The 24,413-nt window shown below is 42.0% G+C and overlaps 2 protein-coding genes across 7 annotated transcripts in view; one reads left to right on the top strand and one right to left on the bottom strand.

Moving 5' to 3' along the window:
- Positions 1–11,429, bottom strand: part of ATL1 (atlastin GTPase 1) — a 101,054-nt gene extending 89,625 nt beyond the window's left edge. Inside the window, exon 1 of one of the 2 annotated variants that reach the window (XM_054529817.2) lies at positions 11,156–11,429. The gene's annotated coding sequence lies outside the window, so the exon portion shown is untranslated. The remainder of the gene's footprint in view (positions 1–11,155) is intronic. The other variant, XM_054529816.2, reaches the window with a different exon arrangement.
- Positions 11,430–11,882: 453 nt separating this feature from the next.
- The window catches only part of MAP4K5 (mitogen-activated protein kinase kinase kinase kinase 5), a 111,987-nt gene continuing 99,456 nt past the window's right edge, over positions 11,883–24,413 (top strand). For 4 of the 5 annotated variants that reach the window (XM_054530655.2, XM_063715841.1, XM_054530654.2 and 1 more), the window contains exon 1: positions 11,883–12,083. In XM_054530655.2, the coding sequence (XP_054386630.1) occupies positions 11,976–12,083 (108 nt within the window). In that variant the 5' untranslated portion in view covers positions 11,883–11,975. The remainder of the gene's footprint in view (positions 12,084–24,413) is intronic. The other variant, XM_054530658.2, reaches the window with a different exon arrangement.

Below are 24,413 nucleotides of genomic sequence, written 5' to 3'. Positions count from 1 at the left end.
ACTAAGAGACACCCTAGTGAATACCTGGGATTCCAGACATAGTCTTCCTTGTTCCCTTTGTGGAGCAATAACCAATTTCCCCATGGTAGTTAGAATCAATCACCCCAACCAGTACAATGACCCCCTTCTCTAACTGTTGATTTAGTGATCTGAAGACTCCAAAATAGCCAGATGGCAGTTTCAGCTTCCCGTTAAATAGAATTGTGAACATGTCATCTAGGGAAAGCATCAATCCCTTGGGCACTAGGGCCTCCAAACCCACCAAGTCCAATGCTATAGGGACAATACAATAAAGACAAAGTTGTAGAGAAAAAAAATTTCAAGAGAGTTATTAGGAATAATAGAAGAGCCACTCCTACCTCTGCCTCTTGGTTCACAGGCCCATGCATTCTGAATATTGAATAGATGACAACATATAATGGTGACTGGGTTGAGTCCTATACTACATCCTTACAGGGGTTTTCTCTCAGCCAGCACCACGATTGATCCTTCTGCATACTTTCCTCCATCCTATCAAACTAGCTGTTCCTGAGTGATGGGTAAGATCAGTTCATTCCATGGGCATGACTCTGCTGCCACACTTCCCTCATAATAAAATTACTTTCTTGCTCAAAGATATTTGTGATACATGGTAATAAAACAAGACATTCCATAAGCCCATGAATTGTGGCACTAATAGAAGCTTTCCAAGCAGCGAAGGTAAACCTCTACCTAGAATATGTATCTATTCCCGTGATGACAGATCACTCTTCCCTCTATAATGAACGGAATCTAGTGAAATTAAACGGCCACCAGATGGTTGACTAATCTGTCAAGGGAACAGTATCATACTGGGATCTCTGCAATGGCCTCTGCTATAAGCAGATTAATCACTCCATAGTGGCAGTAACTGAACTATCCTTGGCAAGTAGAAATCCACATTGTTGAATCTAATGTTAGCCTACATTACTATGGTCACGTAGGCCCACTGAGCAAGCACTAGAGTGACTGTGTAAAGAGGCTGATTGACACCTGTAGAACAGATCTTCTTGTGTAACTATCGAGATGGATGCCCTCTGCTGGGCAGTATTGTAGTTCACAGATATTTTCACAATGTGGGCAATTTTAAGAATCCATCCATAATACTTCTCCCACTGACTTCCTTATCTCAAATCCTCTTCCTTCCAAGTAATTGACCAGCCTATTAGCTACTGTGCATAAATCAGTACAGATCCATACCTCAGATCAACTCTTCTTCCTAAAAAAGAGGACAACCAGATGTATTGTTCAAAGTTATATCCACTAGGAGAACTTCTCCTCCTCACTATCTTTCAGGGCTGCCCCATTATGCTGTGGGCACAGACTTCTGTGGCTGGCTGCTTCAAGTTGATGCTAGCATATTATGCAGACCATTAATAAACCAAGCCTAAACTTTTTCTTCCCCTGCTAAATGGCTATGAGCCTATAGATAAAAAACAGGTGGCAAAGAAGTAAGGGCAGGTCCAATGGACATTTGTTCCATGTGATTTACTTGTGTCTTCCAGATCATCTCAGGCCACCTCAGTGTATACTCTTCCATTTGACAATGGAATTCTGCTGCCCATGTTCAACTTACGATCCAGTAAATTAGGTAACACCCAATTTCTTTTATTTTCTTTTATTTTTTAAATTTTACTTTAAGTTCTGGGATACCTGTACAGAATGTGCAGGTTTGTTACATAGGTATACATATGCCATGGTAGTTTGCTGCACCTATCAACCCGTCATCTAGGTTTTAAGCCCCGTATGCATTTGTCCTAGTGCTCTCTCTCCCCTTGCCCCCAAACCCCTCCCGCTGACACCACAGGCCCCCGGTGTGTGATGTTCCCCTCCCTGTGTCCACGTGTTCTCACTGTTCAACTCTCACTTATGAGTGAGAACATGCAGGGTAACTCCCAATTTCTAAAGAGCGGTTCATGTCACATAGTTACTTAGTATCCTATGGTCAGGAGTCTAGCCTCTACTAAGGTCTAGAAGTAAATCAAGAGTTGCCTTTCAAACAGACAATAGCCGTCAGCAGATAACAGCATATTCTTTTCTTTTTTTTTTTTTTTTTGGGACGGAGTCTTGCTCTGTCACCCAGGCTGGAGTGCAGTGGTGTGATCTTGGCTCACTACAAGCTCTGCCTCCCGGGTTCACGCCATTCTCCTGCCTCAGCCTCCCAAGTAGCTGGGACTACAGGCGCCTGCCACCGCACCCAGCTAATTTTTTGTATTTTTAGAGAGACGGGGTTTCACCATGGTCTTGATCTCCTGACCTCGCGATCCGCCTGCCTCGGCCTCCCTAAGTGCTGGGATTACAGGTGTGAGCCACCGCGCCCGGCCAACAGCATATTCTTATACCAAAATCCTAGGGGTCTGCATTGGGATTCTCCTACTGGGCTTGCAAGAGACTCCATACAGTTTCCTGTTTACCATTGGGTCTGCTGAATCCTAAAGCCTAAGTGTCAGGGCAGCTTGCATCATAGCCTGGACCTTCTGTAGTACATTATGTAGTTTCAAGTGATATGAACAAGGTGGCTGTCATACAGGTTACATGGGTCAAAGAGTAGCAAATGCAGTACATTGTCTCAAAATACAAACAGGCCAAACAAACACTGTGCATCTTTAACGTGGATGATACAAGGTAGAGCACTACTTCTTTGTTAGAAATTTCACTAATGTGTCAGGTTCCTGAACTGGGTTTATTGCTCGTTCTCTGGTATTAGTGGTATTTTTTAAAGTATGTAGGGTGGTTGCTACTTCCTGCTCACAAGGTGCAATTTGCATAATGTTATCAAGATAAAAGACTACCATGACATTGTACTGGATATCAAGGAAACAAAGGTCCCTCTGGAATGATACTCTATCATAGAACAGAAGTCTTTAAATATCCCTGAGGTAATACAATGACAGTGCTGTTGCAATCATGTGAAATCAAACTGCTTCTGATTATTTTTTGCTGATGGGAATTGAAAAGAAAGCTACTTTCTAGTTTTCAAGTCAATAGCTACCTTCTAGGTGCCAAGAGCTGTTCTGATTTGCTCTAGTAAAGATCCCCTATATGTGGAACCACAACTATGACTGGCATCAACATTTGATTAAATTTTTAATAATCCACAGACATTCTCCAAAACTAGTTTGGCTATTGCATGAGCCAAGAGGAGTTAAAAGGAAGACTTGTATCTTTCATATCTTTAATGGTGGCACTAATCTCTGTAATTTCCCCAGAGATCAGATTTAATTTTGGTATTCTACTTTGGCATGGGTAAGAAGTTAGCTAGGGAGGTTACACTTGTTCCTACCTATCATAATAGCTCCCTATAAACCTAATGTAGGAATTCTGCTACTCAATATATCTACACTCACATATATTTTGGGACTGGAAAAATAACTCCAGAGTGGATCTTTAGTCCCACTTGACTTTCTTAAATCTCTACTTTAATCACTGGAATTTTGGTGGTATTTTGAGACTGCAGAGATTAGTATTTACAGCTAATATCAATTAACCTCCAGAATGTATGAGAATCACCCATTCCTTAGTTTACAATCACCCTGGTAAAAGGCTACAAGTACCTCTGGAAATGGCCTTAGGGAAAAGTCACTGTTTATACCTGGCTGCACTATGGGCCTCTCCCTCAAAGACATCTGCCCTCACCCTTAATTAAGGGACTCCAGGTTTGTGAATTGGTTTATGTCTAAGATTCAGGTAATATGTCTTGAATCTCTATTACAGAGATTTCAGTTAGGTTTCTACCAATCAGTCCCAGGATTTTTCCACCTACGTATGTCAAATAGCACTTAAGTAGGCTGATGGTTTTATTCATTCCTAGAGACTCAGGGATCAATAGGATACCACCACCTATCCTTGCAATCAAAACATCCTGATTTCACTTCTTCCTGAAGGTTATTATAGTAACTGTGCTAAACATGTCTTTGACAGTTGAGCCACCTGGCCTCTACCAGGATATAAAATCATGGATCCCAGTTTCAATGTGGGCTCCCAATCATCATCTCTAATCTACTGAGGGCAGCCACAGAAGAATTTTTCAAGGATATCTGTTCTCCCTCATTCAATGCCTTGAAAAGAGTAAATTGTATGGGCCCTCCTGGGCATGGTATGAATAGAGTTTGACTAAGCAGAATGACTATAATAGAGCAAATCCAACATCCCATCTCCCTAAACCTTGAGATTCTTTCTTCTACAGTATGCCAGGGAAATTCTGGCATCTCAGCATATAGATTGTAAGCTATTATTGAGACAAGCTTCTAGTAACCCACTTAGAAGGACTTCCAGATGCTCAAGTCAACACAGCAAATCTGAATCCCAGGTAAGTATTTAGCAAGATCCTACAACTTCTTCATTGTATAAGCTCTCCTCCAAGAGCATTCCGTGTACTTCCCCATTAGGGCTATACTGAAACTCTCTCTTCTAACTCATGTTTAAAGTTCTAAGCCTCATTCATATCCGCTCAAATGCCCCCATCCCATGTCATAGGTCCTAGGCCATCTCCACCAGTGCCCTTACCTTAGCATAACAGAACTAGGTCTCACGTTTAATTAACATTGCAACTCCAAAGCCTTTATAGTCAGGCCCTGGACTTGATCCTCAGCCATATCTTCCCCTTAGCTATAAGAGATAATGGATTTCTTCAAAGCTGTCAAGGAAGTTTTCTGATTTTCTATTCATGCCTGGTATTTGGAACCCAAAGCTATTTGTTTTTTTTTTTATGTCCTCTCACAGAAGCAGTCAGAAGAGCCAAATGACACAACAATTTTAGTAAACCTCACTGTTATAGCAGCTAAGTGCTAGAGATTGATCTTTCAATGTTGTGCCCTACACTGACACTCCATTTCATGCCACTACTGATAGTTTGAGTAATTGTGATGCCACTCCATGCTATAGAATACCAGTGTTTCATTTTCCTTGGCAAGTAGTTTATACAAGTAATCATCAGATATGTGAGTGATATCATCCTAGAAAGCCATTTTGAGAGTCTCTTTTCTGAGACTAATTCTAATCCCTATAACTTTATCAATCGGGTTTTTGGGAAGAAAAAGCACAGAAAGAGAATATAATAAAAGGACCATTTATAAAAATCAAAGCTGGGCACAGTGGTATGCACCCATAGTCCCACCTACTTGGGAGGCTGAGGTAGGTGGATTGCTTGAGGCCAGGAGTTTGAGGCTGTGGTACAGTATGATAGCACTTGTTAATAGCCACTGCATTCTAGCCTGGGCAACAGAGCAAAACCCCATCTCTAATAAATAAATAAATGATTAGAGGACAGAGTGTTAAGCGAATCACCAATAGATAGCGAGGAATCCTGAGATTAGCAACAGTGGAAAGCCATTATTATCCTTGCTCTGCAGAGACAAAGAAAAGGAGAACTTACTGGAATCCTGCAAGAGCTATGCAGCTGTAGGATAGGATCCCAGCCAAGCATTGTAGCTTTTTCTGCTCATAACACTAGTCTACATGAGGTGTGGGCAAACTTTGGGCACCCTTTTGAACATACCTGTTATTGTGTGAGGAAACCAATAAGGAACAGCATAAGATTATGTGTAATCTGCTATCTTTTTCTTAGCTATGGAATTTGCAGACAAAATCAATTTGTGAGTTGAATATAGAAATCCTTCTACCAATTTTCACATAAATCTTAAAACCACTCTGACAATAAAGGTTAATAGAAACAGCTTTTTAACTGTATTAGTCTGTTTTCACACTGCTGATAAAGACATACCCAAGACTGGGCAATTTACAAAAGAAAGAGGTTTAATTGGATTTACAATTCCACGTGGCAGGGGAAGCCTCACAATTGTGGCAGAAGGCAAGGAGGAGCAAGTCACATCCTACATGGATGGCAACAGGCAAAGGGAGGGCTCATGCAGGGGAACACCCTTTTTTAAAACCATCAGATCTCATGAGACTTATTCACTATCACGAGAACATGACAGGAAAGATGTGCCCCCATGATTCAATTACCTCCCACCAGGTCCCTCTCTCACATGGGAATTCAAGATGAGATGTGGGTGGGCACACAGCCAAACCATATCATTCTGCCCCTCGCCCCTCCCAAATCTCATGTCCTCACATTTCAAAACCAATCATGCCTTCCCAACAGTCCCCCAAATTATTAACTCATTTCAGCATTAACTCAAAAGTCCACAGTCCAACGTCTCATCTGAGACAAGGCAAGTCCCTTCCACCAATGAGCCTGTAAAATCAAAAGCAGGTTAGTTACTTCCTAGATACAGTGGGAGTACAGGCATTGGGTAAATACAGCCATTCAAAATGGGAGAAATGGGCCAAAACAAAGGGGCTACAGGCCCCCTGCAAGTCTGAAATCAAGCGGGGCAGTCAAATCTTAAAGCTCCAAAAATGATCTCCTTTGACCCCATGTCTCACATCTAAGTCATGCTGATGCAAGAGGTTGGTTCCCATGGTCTTGAGCAGCTCCGCCCCGTGGCTTTGCAGGGTACAGCCTCCTCTGGCTGCTTTCATGGGATGGTGTTGAGTGTCTGCAGCTTTTCCAGGTGCACGGTGCAAGCTGTCAGTGGATCTACCATTCTGTGATCTGGAGGACAGTGGCCCTCTTCTCACAGCTCCACTTGGCAGTACCTCAGTAGGAACTCTGTCTGGGGGCTCTGACCCCACATTTCCCTTTCACACTGCCCTAGCAGAGGTTCTCCATGAGGGCCCTACCCCTGCACAAAACTTCTGCCTGGATATCCAGGCATTTCCATACATCGTCTGAAATCTAGGCAAAGGTTCCCAAACCTCAATTCTTGACTTCTGTGTACTAGCAGGCTCAACACCAGGTGGAAGCTGCCAAGGCTTGAGGCTTGCACCCTCTGAAGCCACGGCCCTAGCTCTATGTTGGCCCCTTTCAGCTGTGGCTGGAGCAGCTGGAATGCAGGGCACCAAGTCTCTAGGCTGCACACAGCACAGGGACTCTGGGCCTAGCCAACAAAACCACTTTTTCCTCCTAGGTCTCCGGGCCTGTGATGGGAAGGTCTTCCATGAAGACTTCTGACACGCCCTGGAGGCATTTTCCCCATTGTCTTGGGAATTAATATTCAGCTCTTCATTACTTATGCAAATTTCTGCAGCCCACTTGAATTTTTCCTCAGAAAATGGGATTTTTCTTTTCCATTGTATTGTCAGGCTGCAAATTTTCCAAACTTTTATGCTCTGCTTCCCTTATAAGACTGAATGCTTTCAACAACACCCTAGCCACCTCTTGAATGCTTTGCTGCTTAGAAATTTCTTCTGCCAGATACCCTAAATCTTCTCTCTCAAGTTCAAAGTTCCACAAACCTCTAGCAGGGGCAAAATGCCACCAGTGTCTTTGCTAAAACGTAACAAGAGTCACCTTTGCTCCAGTTCCAACAAGTTCCTCATCTCCATTTGAGACTACCTCAGCCTGGACCTTATTGTTATATCACTATTAGCATTTTTGTCAAAGCCATTCAACAAGTCTCTAGGAAGTTCCAAACTTTCCCACATCTTCCTGTCTTCTTCTGAGCTCTCCAAACTGTTCCAACCTCTGTCTGTTACCCAGTTCCAAAGTTGCTTCCATATTTTCAGGTAACTTTTCAGCAACATCTCACTCTACTGGTACCAATTTTTTTTTTTTTTTTTTTTTTTTTTGAGACAGAGTTTCGCTCTTGTTGCCCAGGCTGGAGTGCAATGGTGCAATCTTGGCTCACCACAACCTCCACTTCCTGGGTTCAAGCAATTCTCCTGCCTCAGCCTCCTGAGTAGCTGGGATTACAGGCATGCACCACCATGCCTGGCTAATTTTGTAGTTTTAGCAGAGACAGGGTTTCTCCATGTTGGTCAGGCTGGTCTCAAATTCCCGACCTCAGATGATCCGCCCACCTTGGTCTCCCAAAGTGCTGGGATTACAGGCATGGGCCACTGCGCCAGACCTCAATTTAATGTATTAGTCTGTTTTCATGCTGCTGATAAAGACAAACCTGAGACCGGGCAATTTACAAAAGAAAGAGGTTTAATTGGACTTACAGTTTCATGTGGCTGGGAAGCCTCACAATCATGGCAGAAGGCAAGGAAGAGCAAGTCATGTCTCTTTGCGGCAGGCAAAGAGAGGGAGCTTGTGCAGGGGAACTCCTCTTTTTAAAACCATCAGATCTCATGAGAGTTATTCACTATCATGAAAACAGCATGAGAAAGACTTGCCCTCATGATTCATTACCTCCTACCAGGTCCCTCCCACAACATGTGGGAGTTCAAGATGCGATCTGGGTGGGGACACAGACAAACCATATCAGTAACATATCTGATGATCAATTCAAACTGGATGAAAGGGATATCGACTGCCTTCCTCACCTCTTCTTTTTAAAACTCTCATCCTAATGACCTGATACTGATCCTGAATGAGATACATGTTCTATTGCCATCCAGAACAAAATACATAAAAATTGTCCTATATTTGGAAAACATGGTTTATGCCTCAAAAGACAAGTGGCCCTAATTAGTAAAACAATAGTTTAATAATAATTATTTAAAAATCCAAATCATAATTGTGGCAATGTCTTCCAACATTTAATTGATTTCTGTTTAACAGATCTATAGAGCAGTCAACTGAATCACAGAGTTACATGTTGAAATTAGTTTATGTTGGCAGATTAATCAGGAGATTACTATATTGCTTAAATCTGTATGTTCAATAGACTAAAGTTATTGTCCTTATGCTCTGTCCTATCACACTTGAAGGTTTAATTAGCCATTTTGTCTTGGATAATAAATTGTGAACCTTAGCTTTATATAAGATAAAGCATTTTATGTCCCCCAATTCTTTTTTATTCAGCCTTGGCTAAAGTTAGAGCTGAAATTAGAGGCCACAGATTACAGTCAGTATTTTACTGAAGAACTTTCAAAGAAGGGAAGTACATTACAAAGCATGTGGCAAACCATTATCATATATTATACTGATAAGGTAAAAGCTGAAAAATATTTACGTGTCAGCATGAAGACACAAAGAATGCATGACAATTAGGTTGGAATGAAGGACATATCAAGCCATATTTATTCTTATTCCATACCTTGTCATATGAAATTGGGTGGTTTGTAAGAAACTCTCTGGTCAGTTACCATGACATAACTAACATATTATTACATAAACTTCAACCTTGAAATTGTTTGCTTAATTGTCTAGGATGTAAAATTAAATTTTCTCAGTGTATATTTAAGTAAATTGAATTTGCATTTCTTTACAAAGCAACCCACTTCACTGATCTTGTTAAAATTAACTCAACCAGTATTTTAAAAATCCTTAAGATTCTTTTGGAGTTAGTATAAAACAAATGTTTTCCTCTTTGCATGAATTGCGGTACAAGTAAAATAATGATTATAGCAGACACATTTTTTAACCAGCACATAGAGTCTTGACTTTTTCCATGCTATCTGCCTCTAGGTTGATGGTCAAAGCATATGGATCCGCCATTACTGGCAACATAAAATATCTGCACTCCAGGGTCTTGTTGAAGCCTATGACCTCAAACATTTCATTGCCTAATTCATTTTAAATGCTGTATTTCAAGAATAACATGCTTAAAGGATTGTCAGGATATTTGTCCTTGTCTCAAACTGGGCATTCAGTTTCTACTTTATGAAGAAGGCTCATTAAATAAAATTTTTGGAAGTCTTTGCATTAGGAAAATATATGCCTCTTTCTTGATCAATTGGTTACTCTTGATCTCAAAAACACTATAAAATCCTCTGGTTGGCCAATTTGTCGCACTGTTCTGGTTTCGTATTTTCCTTCTCTTTAACTTCATACTAGTTTGCCCACTTATTTTTATCTTGTTTTATAGTATGTGTTTTCTGTAGGCTGCCTGAAATTCCCTGGAGTAAGGCAAGTGTAAATATGTAAGAATAAATATATTTCAGACTAGATAAAGGATCAATACTTATATGACCAGAGGAAAAAATCTCAAATGAATCTATGACAGTAAACAAGTACTAAGATACCAATAGAACATTCGAAGAGATTTTGAGTCATCAAAGCCAAAAGTATGTGCCCACCAAAACAAGTGCCAAGAATCTTTGAAAGAAGGAACTGTTCTTCAACAATTTTTTCAATGCAGCAAACACATAGGCTTTGTCCATGGAGCATGTAAGTCTGGGCTTACTTATGTTCTCCAAATAAGTGCCCTTTGTGTGTGGTGCACAAGAAAATACATATATGCCCTGTCCTGTTAAGGTACGAATTTAATTTCTACATTATACAATTATCAACAATAAAGAGTATATTTCTCAAGAACAGAATTAAAAATTGGATGTTCAAAGCCACATGCCAACATCTCCAACTTGCTCTTTTGTGATGTTTCAGTCACTAAATGCAGTGGCTGAGTGTTATCTGACTTTTCTGTTCAAATTCTCTATGAGGCTCTAGAAATAACTTAGCCAGTATAACGTAACACTGGCAACTTAATTTCTACCTTCAGAGCAAGACTGGAACTGAAACTGCAAAACAGCTTGTGAAATATCAGCCAAATTACTTCCCCGAACTCCTGTTCCATATATGCTGTGCATTGTTAAGTATTTTAAGACCTCTTATATTCGATAACCCTCTTTACAATCCTGTAAAACGCTTTATAAACACTTTCCTGGGTGTCAGATGCAAAATCTTACCCTCTTCAAGCTGCAGATAAGGACACTGAGATGTTGCCAAATATGCTGTTTTGTCCCAGAGCACATATTGAGGAAGTGGTAGAACCAGAACCAGCCTGTGACCCCTGACTTTGTTTTACTTTTGCGGAACTCCTGATCTCATTAAAGGTGCAATACCAGCGATGAGACACTGCGTGTGCCCAACAGGGACAAAGGTCATTGAGCAGTCCTAGGAATTCAGACTTTCAGAAATGTCTCAGAAGAACTAAGTAGAAGGCAGGTTGTGCAGGTGTGCAGTGCAGCCTCAAACTGGTACCACCGGGAATGGTTTGCAAAACAGGAAGGTGCAGTAGGGTGTGCCGGGACGTAGTTAACCTGGCACTCCCCCACCTCCTTCCCCGGCGCCCCGCTGCCAGGTTACTTCTGGCCCGGTGCCCTTTAACGTACCTTTTCCGTGTTTAACTTGGAGGGCTACGTTCCCATCGCCCTTCTTCCTCTACCCGTCACCCTACAGGCCTACCTGACAAATGTGGGGACGGTTTAGCCAAGGCCGTTGGCCCACGAATGCCCAGGGATGTCCCTTATTTCTGAGAGTGGGAGGGAGACAGCCCAAGCCCTGCAAGGACGCGCCGGGCTAGGGGGGCGCGGTGGCGCGGTCCGGAGGGTGTTGTGTTCTCAGCAGGCCTCAGGGCGGCACTCTGGTTCCGCGGCCGGAGTGCTCAGGCGGGCCGCTGGGCGCCGACCCATGCTGGCTGGGAACGTGTCTCCCGGTGACGCAGCCCCGGGTGGGGAACGTGGTGCGGCGGCGGCGGCGGCGACTGTACGCGCCTCCGCTGTCCCCGAGAGGACGCGCGGTGCAGCGGCTGAGTGGCGGCGGCGGCGACGGCAATCTCGGCGCTGCCGGCCGGCGCCGGGGAGGAGGACGCGGGTGCGGTCTAGGAAGTAGGTCCCGGGCTCCGCGCTCAACAAAGACGGGGCCGCCCCCATCAGGTACCGAGCCGGCCCTGGGCCCCGGCTGGCGGGGAGGCCTCGTCGGGCAGTTCGCGGGCTGCCGGGGAGGGGGAAGGGCCGCAGCCCGAACGGGGATACGGGGCGCCGGGGGCCCTTCCAGGCCCGTTTCTCTTCCACAGCCCCTGGCGGGACGGAAGGGAAGGGGCCGGGCCGCGAGGGCGCGGGCCGCGAGAGGTCGTAGCCCGCGACGCCGACCAGCCTTTGCTTGTCCCTCGTGCAGGCGGAGCTGCGGGCGGAGGCTCCATGTTGGGAAGCGGCGCCGTCCGTGCTCGTTAGCGGGAATCCGGGATCCGCGGGGTGAGCTGGCGGGGGCCGGGCCCTAAGCGAAGATGGAGGCCCCGCTGCGGCCTGCCGCGGACATCCTGAGGCGGAACCCGCAGCAGGACTACGAGCTCGTCCAGAGGGTCGGCAGCGGCACCTACGGGGACGTCTACAAGGTAAGTGAGGCTGGCCGTGCTATTTTCCTGCGGTCGACTGGGTCCCGGGAATGGGGCCACTTTCCGGCTAAGTATTGGGGCGAGAGGAGGATGCTTTTATTGTTGCCTCTTGGGGAGAAAGCGGCCGGGGGTCCCTTTTACTCGGTTCTGAGCACCCTCGACTCATAGCTTGTTCTAATCGCTACCAACAGGCAGAACTAACTACACAGTTGCAAACCGCTGTTGTACTTTTTTTGTGTTTTAAAGGCTTTTTAATACGGCTTATTTATGGTATTGAAGGGAATTTGAATCTGCTTGTGGAATTACACCGAAGGATGCTCTAGTGTTAGCATGGAAAAATGCTTCATGGAAGATAGGAAAGAATATTGACATTCAGACATTTGCATTTTTTAAAAAAAATTTGTTTTAATGGATGAGTTTGACTAAAAAAGCCATATGAAACCCTGTCTCTGAGCTTTAACTGTAAGCAAACTAATATTGGTGACATGTATGCAAACATTATCCCATATAAAACGATGCTTTTCCTGGTAGAAGTTTGATCGTTTGTTTTTGGTTGGCGATAAAAATGTGATATTAACTTGCTGGGTTTTGTTTTACTTTATCGGTTCCTTTCAGAGATTTATAACATCCCACAACCATGAGTGGATATGAGCTGCTGTCTTTGTATTGTGCTCTTTTGTATTACTTAAGACAAACGATGAGAGTAAGTTACACCTAATTTAGGATTTTAAAAAACATTGTAGAGAAGCAAACCCAATTCCCCAAATCCGCTGAGTTCTTGAATGGTTCAGAGGAAAGAGATTGAGATTGCCTTATGCTTTTTGTTGCGTGTTCCAAAAAGGGAGCATTAGTGCAGCCTATGAATATTAAGGGCAAATTCCTTTGCTTTTTGCAACAGCGTTGTTTATTGGATTTGATCATGGTATATATCACATTGTGCCAAACAACACTTCCGCATATCGCTGAAGTGGTTTTGTGTTATTTGGGTAATTAACCAGTAGATTCCTCTGGGGTTAGGTTGTTGTTTTGCACAGGTGGTTCTCCTCTTTCTACTTTTAATTTCCTCCCAATTAATATTAGCATTTCAAGGTGGTGGTATTATAGCCCTAGCACTGTTTGATTCTACTGAGATACACTGTAATGGGTAGGCTTTTTATTCCTTAAGCAAGCATTTGAGTCTTCTGTACCAGGCACTGGTACTGAGGTGATGAATTGTGAGCAAGGTTCTGGCTCTTACCTTGTGAATACCTTTGAACTCAAAGTGTATGTTTGTAACAATCCTCTTCTTCTTTATGTAAAATTAGAGGTAGTTAACTTAGTTGTTTATCCAGGGATTACCCACTTTGTGGAATGCTCTTTAGAAAATTGAAATTCCTATTTCCTTTCTCAGTCTCATTTTTTAGTCATCTTTGTCTTATGATTCACTGTGCATTAGACCAGTTCAATTTAGTTCATGTTAATTTACAGTAGTATAAATTCTACTTGTATATATTCTCTTCTCTCTACTGCAATAAAGTTTTAGGAGTGTTTTTCCCATAAAGATCTTAAGACCTCCACCCTTTTTCTTCATAGATAATAGTAACTAAAGCAACTCTCTGGAGCAGGATTTTATTCATGCCCGGGAAAAAGCAAAGATTATATTTAAGGGGCAGCTAATGCCTGCCTTTTACCCTGGTGCCTTCCTGCCCTAGTCTCTCTTCTGCAGTTCCCAAACAGAGAATCAAAAACCGAATATTCATCATTCTCTACCTTCACCCCTTAACACATGGTCCCCTACCCTCACAATGTTGCTTCCTCTACCCTCACAATGTTGCTTCCTCACACTTACATGTATATTCATTGCACACTAGGCCAGCCTCTGATTCTAAACATCCTTAAGGCATTCATAGCTCCTTGTCTTTTGTTTTCCTTTGTTCTAATTACTTGGAATCACCTTCCACCCTTCCATTTCCACCTGTTGCTATAATACCTGTCCATGAAAGCCTTACCCAAATGCTCCTGGGCAAGACAGCCCTTCCCTCTTATTTCTCAGCCTCATCTACCACTCTCCTTAGTCATTCTGCTCTAGTCACACTGGCCTGCCTGCTGCTCCTTAAACATAATAAGCATCTCCCCATCTTTGGGCCCTTGTTCTTGCTATTTCCTCTCTTCGTGATGTCTCCCCTTCACCACCACCCCCCCACTATATGGCTTGCTCCCTTCCTCCTCTTTTTCACATCCTCCCGATCTTTTTTTCCTACTTTATTTTTTGCTTTGTACTTATCACCAACATAATGTTTTACTTATTTTTTTCTTGTTTATTATCTATCTTGATTCACTAAAATACTCCATGATGGCAGGGATTTTAATCTCTTCACTGCTCTGTCTCTGATTATGCCTGCCACAGAGTAAGTACTTCCTAAAAATTTGATGAATGAATGAATGAATGAATATCAGACTCTGTCACCTAGTTCTCTGAGCATATGCTTTTGATATCATAGCACTAAGTTAGCATTTAATACTCTATGTATTCCTGTAATGCCTTCTGTTTGTCTGTTTGTTTGGATACAGGATGTCTCTGTGTCCCCCAGGCTAGAGGGCAGTAGCGTGATCTTGGTTCATTGAAGCCTCAACCTCCCGGGCTGAAGTGATCCTCCCACCTCAGCCCCCCAAGTAGCTGGCACTACAGGTGTGTGCCACCATGTCTGGCTAATTTTTGTATTTTTTTTAGTAGAGAGGGGGATCTTGCCATGTTTCCCAGAGTGGTCTCGAACTCCTGAGCTTAAATGATCTGCCTGCATCGGCCTCCCTAAGTATTGAAATTACAGGCATGAGCCACCACATCCGGCCCTATGATGCTGTCTAATTATACCCTGCATGTGTTTTTATTACAAATTTCAACTATTTGAGTTCTCTGGGGAAGTATTTCTGAAAAACTATTTTATGGTGTGTCCACTATCAGTGATCTAAGTCCTATAGAATTTTGTCAGTTTAAATTTACTCCTTAGTATGCCTAAAAACATGTAACCTGAAACTATAGTGCTGAATTTTTTAAGCTCTCTGCAATTAGAGTAATTTTACTATTTATCACTATGTTTCTGATGAGCTGAAAATCCTAGGACGTTTTAGAAGTATTTTCAATGTAGGATATAAACTAGTGAAATACCTGCAGTAAAGAATAATGAAGGTAAATTAGCCACTGTTCTACTCAGATAATATCCCCCTGTGTTTTTGAGAGAGGGTCTTGTGCTTTAGGCTGGAGTCCAGTGGCACGATCAGCTCACTGCAGCCTTGAACTCCTGGGCTTAAGGGATTCTCTCTCCTCAGCCTCCTCAGTAGCTGGGACTACAAGTGTGTGTGGCAACATGCCTGGCTAATTTTTTTTTTTTTTTTTTTTTTAATGTAAAGACAGGGTCTTCCTATGTTGCCCAAGCTAGTCTCAAATTCTTGACCTCATGTGATCCTTCTGCCTCAGTCTCCCAAAGGGCTGGGATTAATAGGTGTGAGCCACCAAGCCTGGACTTATCCCCGCTTTTTTTTTTTTTTTTTAAACACCTGAGGTATCTTTTGAAGCAGAAGCTTTAAAAGGACTCTGGCTTTGAGATTCTTCATAATTTACTTTTATGTTCATCAATACCACAGATCCCCTCCGAAGCTTCCATCTTTCCTGAGAATCCCCAAATGGGAGAGTTCAATCTTGTATTGGCTGTTCCTTGGTTGAAAGAAGAGGAGGAACATAAAGATTCTTTTAGATAAATGGAGTGAATCATAGAGGGCAAGAGCAGGAAATGGTAGAGGGGAAGGAAACACAGAAGAGAAAAGGAATTTGGTGGATGGTGGATGAAGGATTAAATTTCAACTGAGCAGCTTTTATTTGTAATTACTGTAAAAATGTAGATTTGCCAACAGGAAGGATAAATCTGGAGATTTAGATTCTCAACTACCTTCAGACCACAAGGATCTAGAAGAACTACAGCATCATGATACAGTTCATAATCAGTAGTACAAGCCATTTGGGTAGTCCTTATCCAAATATTTGTATCGAAATTGCTTCCAGCCTAGATTTCAGAGAAGTTCTGGGAATCTGGCTTTTTATTTTTATTTATTATTATTATTATTATTTTTTACCTTTCATAGAATATCAATTTAGACTGGGCAATCCCATGAATTTTTTTCTAACCTTTATTGCTTTATCTGATTGATTATGGAAGAATAACATGTTTAGTTCCCAGAGGACAGAAACAGATGTCTCTTGCACATCTTTGTAATGTAACAAACAAATGCTCAATAAATATTTGTTGAACAAATTAGTTGTAGAAAATTACTCAGAGATAGGTACTGCTAATAATTTAATACAGTTTATTTCAGGCTTTTTTCCTAAATGTTTTTAAATCAAAATTTCCAAAATGGCTTTTATATTTAATTTATGATTGGGAATATGATATAGCTCTTTTTTCTGCTTGATTGAAATGACCAGCATTTTCCCTAGTCGTTAAATATTCTACAAAAGTACAATTTTTTTTTTTTTTTCGGTGACAGGGTCTTGCTCTGTTGCCCAGGCTAGAGTGCAGTGGTGTAATCACACAAAAGTACTCTTTTTTTTTGAGACGGAGTCTCGCAGTGTCGCCAGGCTGGAGTGCAGTGGCGCAATCTCAGCTTACTGCAACCTCCTGACTCCCTGGTTCAGGCGATTCTCCTGCCTCAGCCTCCTGAGTAGCTGGGATTACAGGCATGCGCCACCACACCCAGCTAATTTTTGTATTTCTAGTAGAGATGGGGTTTCACCATGTTGGCTAGGATGGTCTCGATCTCCTGACCTCGTGATCTGCCCACCTCGGCCTCCCAAAGTGCTGGAATTACAGGGTGAGCCACCGCACCTGGTCAAAAGTACTATTTTTAAAGGATCCATTGAATGAACCTTCATTTAGTTAATCATTCTAAGTTGCATATTTGTTATTTCTAGTTTTTAAACTTTTTTTTTGCAATTATAAATGATGTTATAATTTGCGTAGAAGTCTTTGTCATGTAGTCTTATCACTAACGTGGGTTCCTCTGGATGCTAGATGAATTAGGTCTGCTATGGGGAATCTCCTTTATGTATGCCTTCACTTTCTTTTCCTCCATCCAAGAGTCACCATTCTGGAATGGCTTTAGGCACTTTGAAACATATCCCAAGATCCCATTTTATAGAGACAAAGCTTAATGTATTCTCACACTTCTAGAAGCATTCATTCATTAAAGAAGTATTTATTGAGTGCCGACAATGTGTTAGGATATGGGGATGCAAACATGAGATAAAGTAAGTACACTATCAATAAGGAACATATGGTTTAGTCAAGAAAACAGACGTGGCCAGGCGCAGTGGCTCACGCTTGTAATCCTAGCACTTTGGGAGGCCAAGGCTGGTGGATCACCTGAGGTCAGCAGTTTGAGACCAGCCTGGCCAACATGGCAAAACCCCATCTCTATTAAAAATACAAAAATTAGCCGGGCATGGTGGCAGGCGCCTGTAATCCCAGCTACTTGGGAGAGGCAAGAGAATTGCTTGAACCCGGGGGGCAGAGGTTACAGTGAGCTGAGATTGCGCCACTTCACTCCAGCCTGGGCAACAAAAGCAAAACTCTGTCTCAAAAAAAAAAAAAAGAAAGAAAACAGACATGTAAGCAGTCATAATTTGGTAGAAAATTATGTGCCATAGAAGAGAAGTGGAAGAAATGCCCAACTCTGCCTTTACTGGGGATGAAGGAAGGGAGAGAGAGGAGTGTGAACCAAGGAAGATTGACAGAGGAAGGGGCGTTAACTGGATTTTTAAAAGGAGACCAGTGGTTTCTAGGTAGAGAAGATAGGAAAAGATATTCCAGGCTTTGGGTATGGTATGTGCAAACACCTGGAGGCTTGAGAAACCGTGATGAGTTTTGAGAGATCTGCATCTGTATTCATTCCAGGTTCAGTGTGACATCTGGCAGAGATGTCATTGCAGTTATTTATTTTTGTTATTTTATAGATGGAGAATAGAGGCTATTTTCTGGCAGGAAACACCAGTTAATGGCCTCCATGTGTCATATCAAAGAATTTGGACCTTTTCAATTATTTTTATTTTTTTGAGACAGGGTCTTACTCTGTCACTTAGGCTGTAGTGTAGTGGCATGATCTCAGCTCACTAGACCCTCCGCCTCCCAGGCTCAAGTGATCCTCCCGCTTCGGCCTCCTGAGTAGCTGGGACTGGCACACACTGCCATGCCCAGCTAATTTCCGTATTTTATTTTATTTTTTTGTAAAGGTGGGGTTTTGCCATGTTGCACAGGCTGGTCTTGAACTCGGGGGCTCAAGCAATCCATCCACCTCTGCCTCCCAAAGTGCTGGGATTTTAGGTGTGAGTACACTGTACCCGGACTAGAGAAACACTTTTTAGGAGGAAATATCTTACAGTGTAGTGTAAGGATTTTACAAAGTGGCTAGAAATGTAGAGACCAGTTCCTGAATAATCCAGATGAGCGTTTATGCAAGACTAAATTTAGGCGCTGGTATAGAAGATGAAAGGAAGGGATGGATTTGAGTCATATTTAGAAGATGATCAAAAACTCCTGGTAATCGGTGAGGGGAAGGAGGAGAAGGGTAATTGATGGCATTTAGAATTTCTGGCTTGAGTGACTACATTGATGCTATCAACAGAGTTAGGAAATACCAGATATGTGGAGTCTGGATTTTGTGTTTGGTTTTGAACATAAGGCATTGCATAGGTGAATGTGTCTGGTAGGTGGTAGGAAATGCAACTCTGGCCTTGAGAGTTCTGGACTGGGGATACAGGTTTGGGAGTCATCATCACTTTATGGGGTGGTACCTGTGAAACATAGGTGGGGTCACCCAGGAGAGTTTATAGGAGAGCTGAGGAAAGGCTGTAGCCTTAGAGGGGTGGCAGAGAAAATAATATATTGAAGGTGTCTGAGAAGAAACAGAGCGGTATGAGGAAGTTCTTTTCATAGGAACCAAAAGTTTCAAGAGATCATCTCTGTCATCTCCTGCCTCCGTTCTTGTTCCTGTCTGCTCTAACTACAATGAGGAAAATGAATTCATTCTCTAAAAAATATAAATCTGAAGTTTTGTGTCATTTCTCCTTTATTTCCTTGTCCGTAGAATGAAGTCTTAGAATAATATGCCTATTAAGGCCCTGCTTATCCCAATACCATATCCATACTGAACTTTCAGTTCTTTATATACACTCTACTCTCTGTCTTTCAGATTTTTGGAGGTATTCCTTTAGAAGACTCTTTCTCTTCCATCTTATTGCCTACTCTTTGGGTTTCTTTTTAAACATTACATTTCTCGGTGGGGGGGCTTTTCTGTCCCTTGGAGTAGGTCACATCTAGCAGCTGTATGTTTTCAAAGCTCCATGTACATTTTTATCATGATACTCATCATTTATCACTTCTCATTTTTGCTTGTCTTCCTGGTAGACTCAAACTGCGTAAGAACAGAGATCTTATGTTTACTGTTGAAACACCTATACTAGTATATTGCCTAGTATATAGTATGTGGTCAATAAATATGCCTTCAAGGAGTAAGCAGCATAGTGGTCATGTAAGTAAGGAGTTGGAAGGGTTCATTAAGAGCAGAGGAGTTGAGGTATGATTGGTAAGTGAGGAAGTAGAGGGAATGTAGCCTGCTCTCTGAAGCAGCTTAGCTATGACAGGAAAAAGAAATGAGGCACACAAATGTTTCTTCTTGTTTCAGGGTTTTACTTTCATCAAGACTGAGTGATTACAGCATTCAGTTACCATTCTTTAAGTTTGTCATATCACCCAAGTGTCCAAGAGGATTGTTGAGTTTAGAGATGGAATTGTACAGAGAAGGAAATCAAGACAAAGAATTTGGGAGGAATTGAGAATTCAGAAAGGAGATAAAAGGAAAAAACATAGGATGGATTTTTAGGGACTAGAGTAGGGGATAAATGTAAAAACCTCCCTCTCTTTATGATCTGGAGCCTTGTTTGTTTATTCCCAGTCCTAGTTGTTCCACTGCGAGCATGGTTAGAGTGAGGCACATTAATGAATGGGAGCTGGGATGGAGAACTGGGAGGACAGGATGCAAAGGAGTATTTAACATTCAACAAATACTTATAGAAGGCCTCCTATGGGGCAGACACTGTTGTGGGGCCTTGTGATACATCTAGTGAGCAAAGTGGACAAAGATTCCTCCCCTTATGGAACTCACATTTTAGTGGGGGGAGAGAGACAACAAACATAATAAACACATTGTATAATATGTTACAAGGAGATTAAAGGTATGGAAAGAAGAAAAGGTTGAATGGTTAAGGGGGATCAGGAATGCCTGAATGGAGTGAAGAAGGCAGGTTGGGGAATTATATAAGGATGGTCAGGGTAGGCCTCATTGAGAAGGTTAGATTTGAACAGACTTGAAGGGCATTAGAGAGTTAACCAAGTGGATATCTGGGTGATCAGAGGAAGTCTTAAATCTCTCTCTTATTGAGTCACCTGAACCTGTGTCTGCAGCTGAATTCTAAGCTTAGGGGCAGGCATATTATCTAAGACACAAGCATTGCCATCCTCGTGCCTTATTGACTGGTGCAGGACCACAGGTCATTGTGATTTTTATTTATTTATAATTTTTTTTTTGAGACAGAGTTTCACTCTTGTTGCCCAGGCTGGAGTGCAATGGTGTGATCTCAGCTCACCGCAACCTCCACCTCCCAGGTTCAAGCGATTCTCCTGCCTCAGCCTCCCTAGTAGCTGGGATTACAGGCATGGGCCACCACGCCCAGCTAATTTTGTATTTTTAGTAGAGATGGGGTTTCTCCATGTTGGTCAGGCTGGTCTCGAACTCCCGACCTCAGGTGATCCACCCGCCTTGGCCTCCCAAAGTGCTGGGATTACAGGTGTGAGCCACTGCGCCCGGCCCATTGTGATTTTTAATTAAGTTCAGCAGTTGGTTGTAGGTTACCAAGTCTTGTGTTATTTTTTTAAGCATGAATTTGTAAGCAAGGAAAATGTAGCTGTTTCTTACGTCTTCTCTCCACCAGTATACTTTGATCTTTAAATATAAAGAGTCTAGTCCGATGCCTAAAAATCTGAAGGTAATAGAAAATAGATGTATGTGATGTTATTTCTCTGACATTTGATATCAAAATATCGCCCACTTTCTTATTTTTTGATAGTAACACAGCTGAACTATATGAACATACTGTCCTTTTTGTGTCCTGTGTCTGATTATGAGAGACTCTTGGTTTTCATATTTGAGTGAGAGAGTGAATAACTTGGAAAAATAGCTTAACAGTAGAAAATAAGAGATGAAGGATTGTCCTTCAAAAACTTTAAATTATATTTCTTATTAAATAAATGTTATGTTAAATGTTGTATAAGGTCACTGCAAAAATAAAACATGTTTTATTGTGATGATGTGCTACTGTTGTGGATATTTACTATTTTAAAAGTCATCTGGGTAAAATATTATTTATTTTTCTTACTGTTCAGAGGTAGGCTTATTTTGTGACTGCCTAAAGAGAGAATATGGTTCTAATAGTGAATGTGAAGCTCTGAACCATACCTGGGAGCAAAATACATGTTATGAAAACTGTAACAGAAGTAAAAAGTACTTTCAACTTGAAGATAGACATAAAACAGTGCCGTCACTAGTGCAAGTATAGAGATGCATCACTAGTATAGTCCCAAAATTGACTTGTGGATACAGCTGCAACCTTGGGCTTATTCATCTAGTATTCTAGTTATTTGTTTACACAGGTTTAGCATTTTCACTTTGACCATCATTTCCAGTGTATTTTATGAAGACAAATGGGATAGAATACAGATTGACTTAGATTTCTTGTTTTAGTTTTGCTTTCAAAATTTAAAAGGGTTTCACTTGTAAACTAACATTGTGGTTTCAGACCAAGAACACAGAAAGAGAAACATGAACTCTATTAACAAGCGATACTTGTGTTTTTGGGGCTTTGTTGTCAATTTGAGAACTTTGACTAAGATAAATGAAGTCACTTGGTGGTATTGGACTATTTTGAGTATTTGTATATGGAGAGTGTTATTGGAAGGCTATTGCTTTCCAGTGACGTGAAGTACTAGTCAAGTTCAAGAGGGTAGATGACTCTCTGAGAAGGACAAGATGAATTTAGGCCTAATATAATTTTATTTCTGTTAAATATAATCTCTCATGGAGATTTTGAGATGATGATGTGGGAAGCCCAGCTGATAATCAGATCTGTCCTTGGAGGTGTTTGGGCTAGTGAGTCATACTGGCCCCCACCTTCCAACATTTTTATGAAAATGAAATCGGATTAAAATGACTAAGAATGACTAATGTTTGTATAACACTCTCATGATCAGTGTGTGATTTCTTTCACACGATAACCTAGTGAGGTAGGTGGAACAGATGTGCTATCATCCCTATTTTACCCAAGAAGAAACTTAACTGTTACCCTCAATCTTACTGTTAGTAGATGGTACTGTAAGGACTTGAATCTAGATCTTCTGATTCCAGTCTCTGCTCTTTCCATTATTCCAAGCCACCTTAGGACTGCATCTTTAAATTCACTACTCTACACGTAGTCCTTAACACATTGTCTGCCATGCTGTAGGCACTATACATAGTATGGTCAGATGAGGCTTAGCAGCCTCACCCCTCTGCTGAGAAATGAGGGATTTATGGACTGATTTCAATACATAAAACTTTAGGTCTCAGCACCAGTTTTCAGATGCACTTCTTCCTGGTTATCACTTGGTCATTACTCTGACCCTCATGTTTCCATTCAGAGCCCAGGCTTGATTTACCTTTACTATCAAGATGACTTTGGCCGGGTGTGGTGGCTCACACCTATAATCCCAGCACTTTGGAAGGCCAAGGTGGGTGGATCACCTGAGGTCAGGAGTTTGAGACCAGCCTGGCCAACATGTTGAAACCCTGTCTACTAAAAATACAAAAATTAGCTGGGCGTGGTGGTGGAAGCCTGTAATCCCAGCTACTTGGGAGGGTGGAAGTGGGAGAATCACTTGAACTGGGAGGTGGAGGTTGTGGTGGGCAAAGATCGCGCCACTGCACTCCAGCCTGGGCAACAAGAGTGAAACTCCATCTCAAAAAAAAAAAAAAGATGACTTTGCTGATAGCCACCTTACAATACAACTAACTAAAACCAGAAATGGTCCCGTTTTTGGTTGCTGCATATTCTTCCTGCTGTGCCTTCTCTTGTCCTCATTTTGTTGGGACTTTATATTTATGTTTATTGTTAATTGAGTCCTATAAACTAGGCTCTGTAATGCTGTTATAAATTATAAAATGTGAATTATTTCAGGCAGATAGAATAACCTGCCTTAAGTAGCATTAGCTAGTTTTGTTTGCTTCTCTCTGATTTAGGATAATTAGGACTGCCTGAGAAGGATTGTGACTTCCAGCTTTGTCTTTTTTTGAGACAGAGTCTTGCTCTGTCGCCCAGGCTGGAGTGCAGTGCCACGATCTGAGCTCACTACAACCTTCGCCTCCCGGGTTCAAGCAATTCTCCTGCCACAGCCTCCTGAGTAGATGGGACTACAGGCGAACGCTGCCATGCCTGACTAATTTCTTTTTTATTTTAGTAGAGACGGGGTTTCACCGTGTTGCCCAGGCTGGTCTCGAACTACCGACCTCAGGTGATCTGCCCACCTTGACCTCCTAAAGTGCTAGGATTACAGGCGTGAGCCACCACACCTGGCCGAATTTTTGTATTTTTAATAGAGATGGAGTTTCACTATGTTGGCCAAGCTGGTCTTGAACTCCTGACCTCGTGATCCACCCGCCTTGGCCTCCCAAAGTCCTAGGATTACAGCTGTGAGCCACTACGCCCAGCTCCAGCTTTGTCTTATGAACCAATGTGTTATTTCTCACATGCATGCATCCCTTTGTTGGTGCCCCATGCCTTCTTGACCCCCTTATTAACTCTTCATGTATCCAAATCAGAAAGAATCATGTGTAACTTAATATATTTTTAAAGACATCTTTTAATGAACTAGTTTTGCATTTTCAGCTTTGGTTCTTCATTGTAATACATGCTAGAGATATTTGGGTCCTTTACCAGTTTTTTCCAGGAATTGTTTCCTGTTATTTTTAATGTAGTAGTAAAGATCTACAGGTAGGACTCACCTTCCTATATGTTTGTCTCTCCCTTCCTTGCCTTGGCATAGATAGCCTTCTTTTACCTACCTTTTTATTTTCAAAATACATTTTAAGTGATACATGTTCATTTTTTTTTTTTTATTTTTATTTTTTTAATTTATTTTTTGAGATGGAGTCTCACTTTGTCTCCCAGGCTGGAGTGCAGTGGCACAATCTCGACTCATTACAACCTCCGCCTCC

This window comes from Pongo abelii, chromosome 15, assembly GCF_028885655.2.
Source record: "Pongo abelii isolate AG06213 chromosome 15, NHGRI_mPonAbe1-v2.0_pri, whole genome shotgun sequence".
Lineage (NCBI taxonomy): Eukaryota > Metazoa > Chordata > Mammalia > Primates > Hominidae > Pongo > Pongo abelii.
This window is presented reverse-complemented; position numbering and strand designations above follow the sequence as displayed.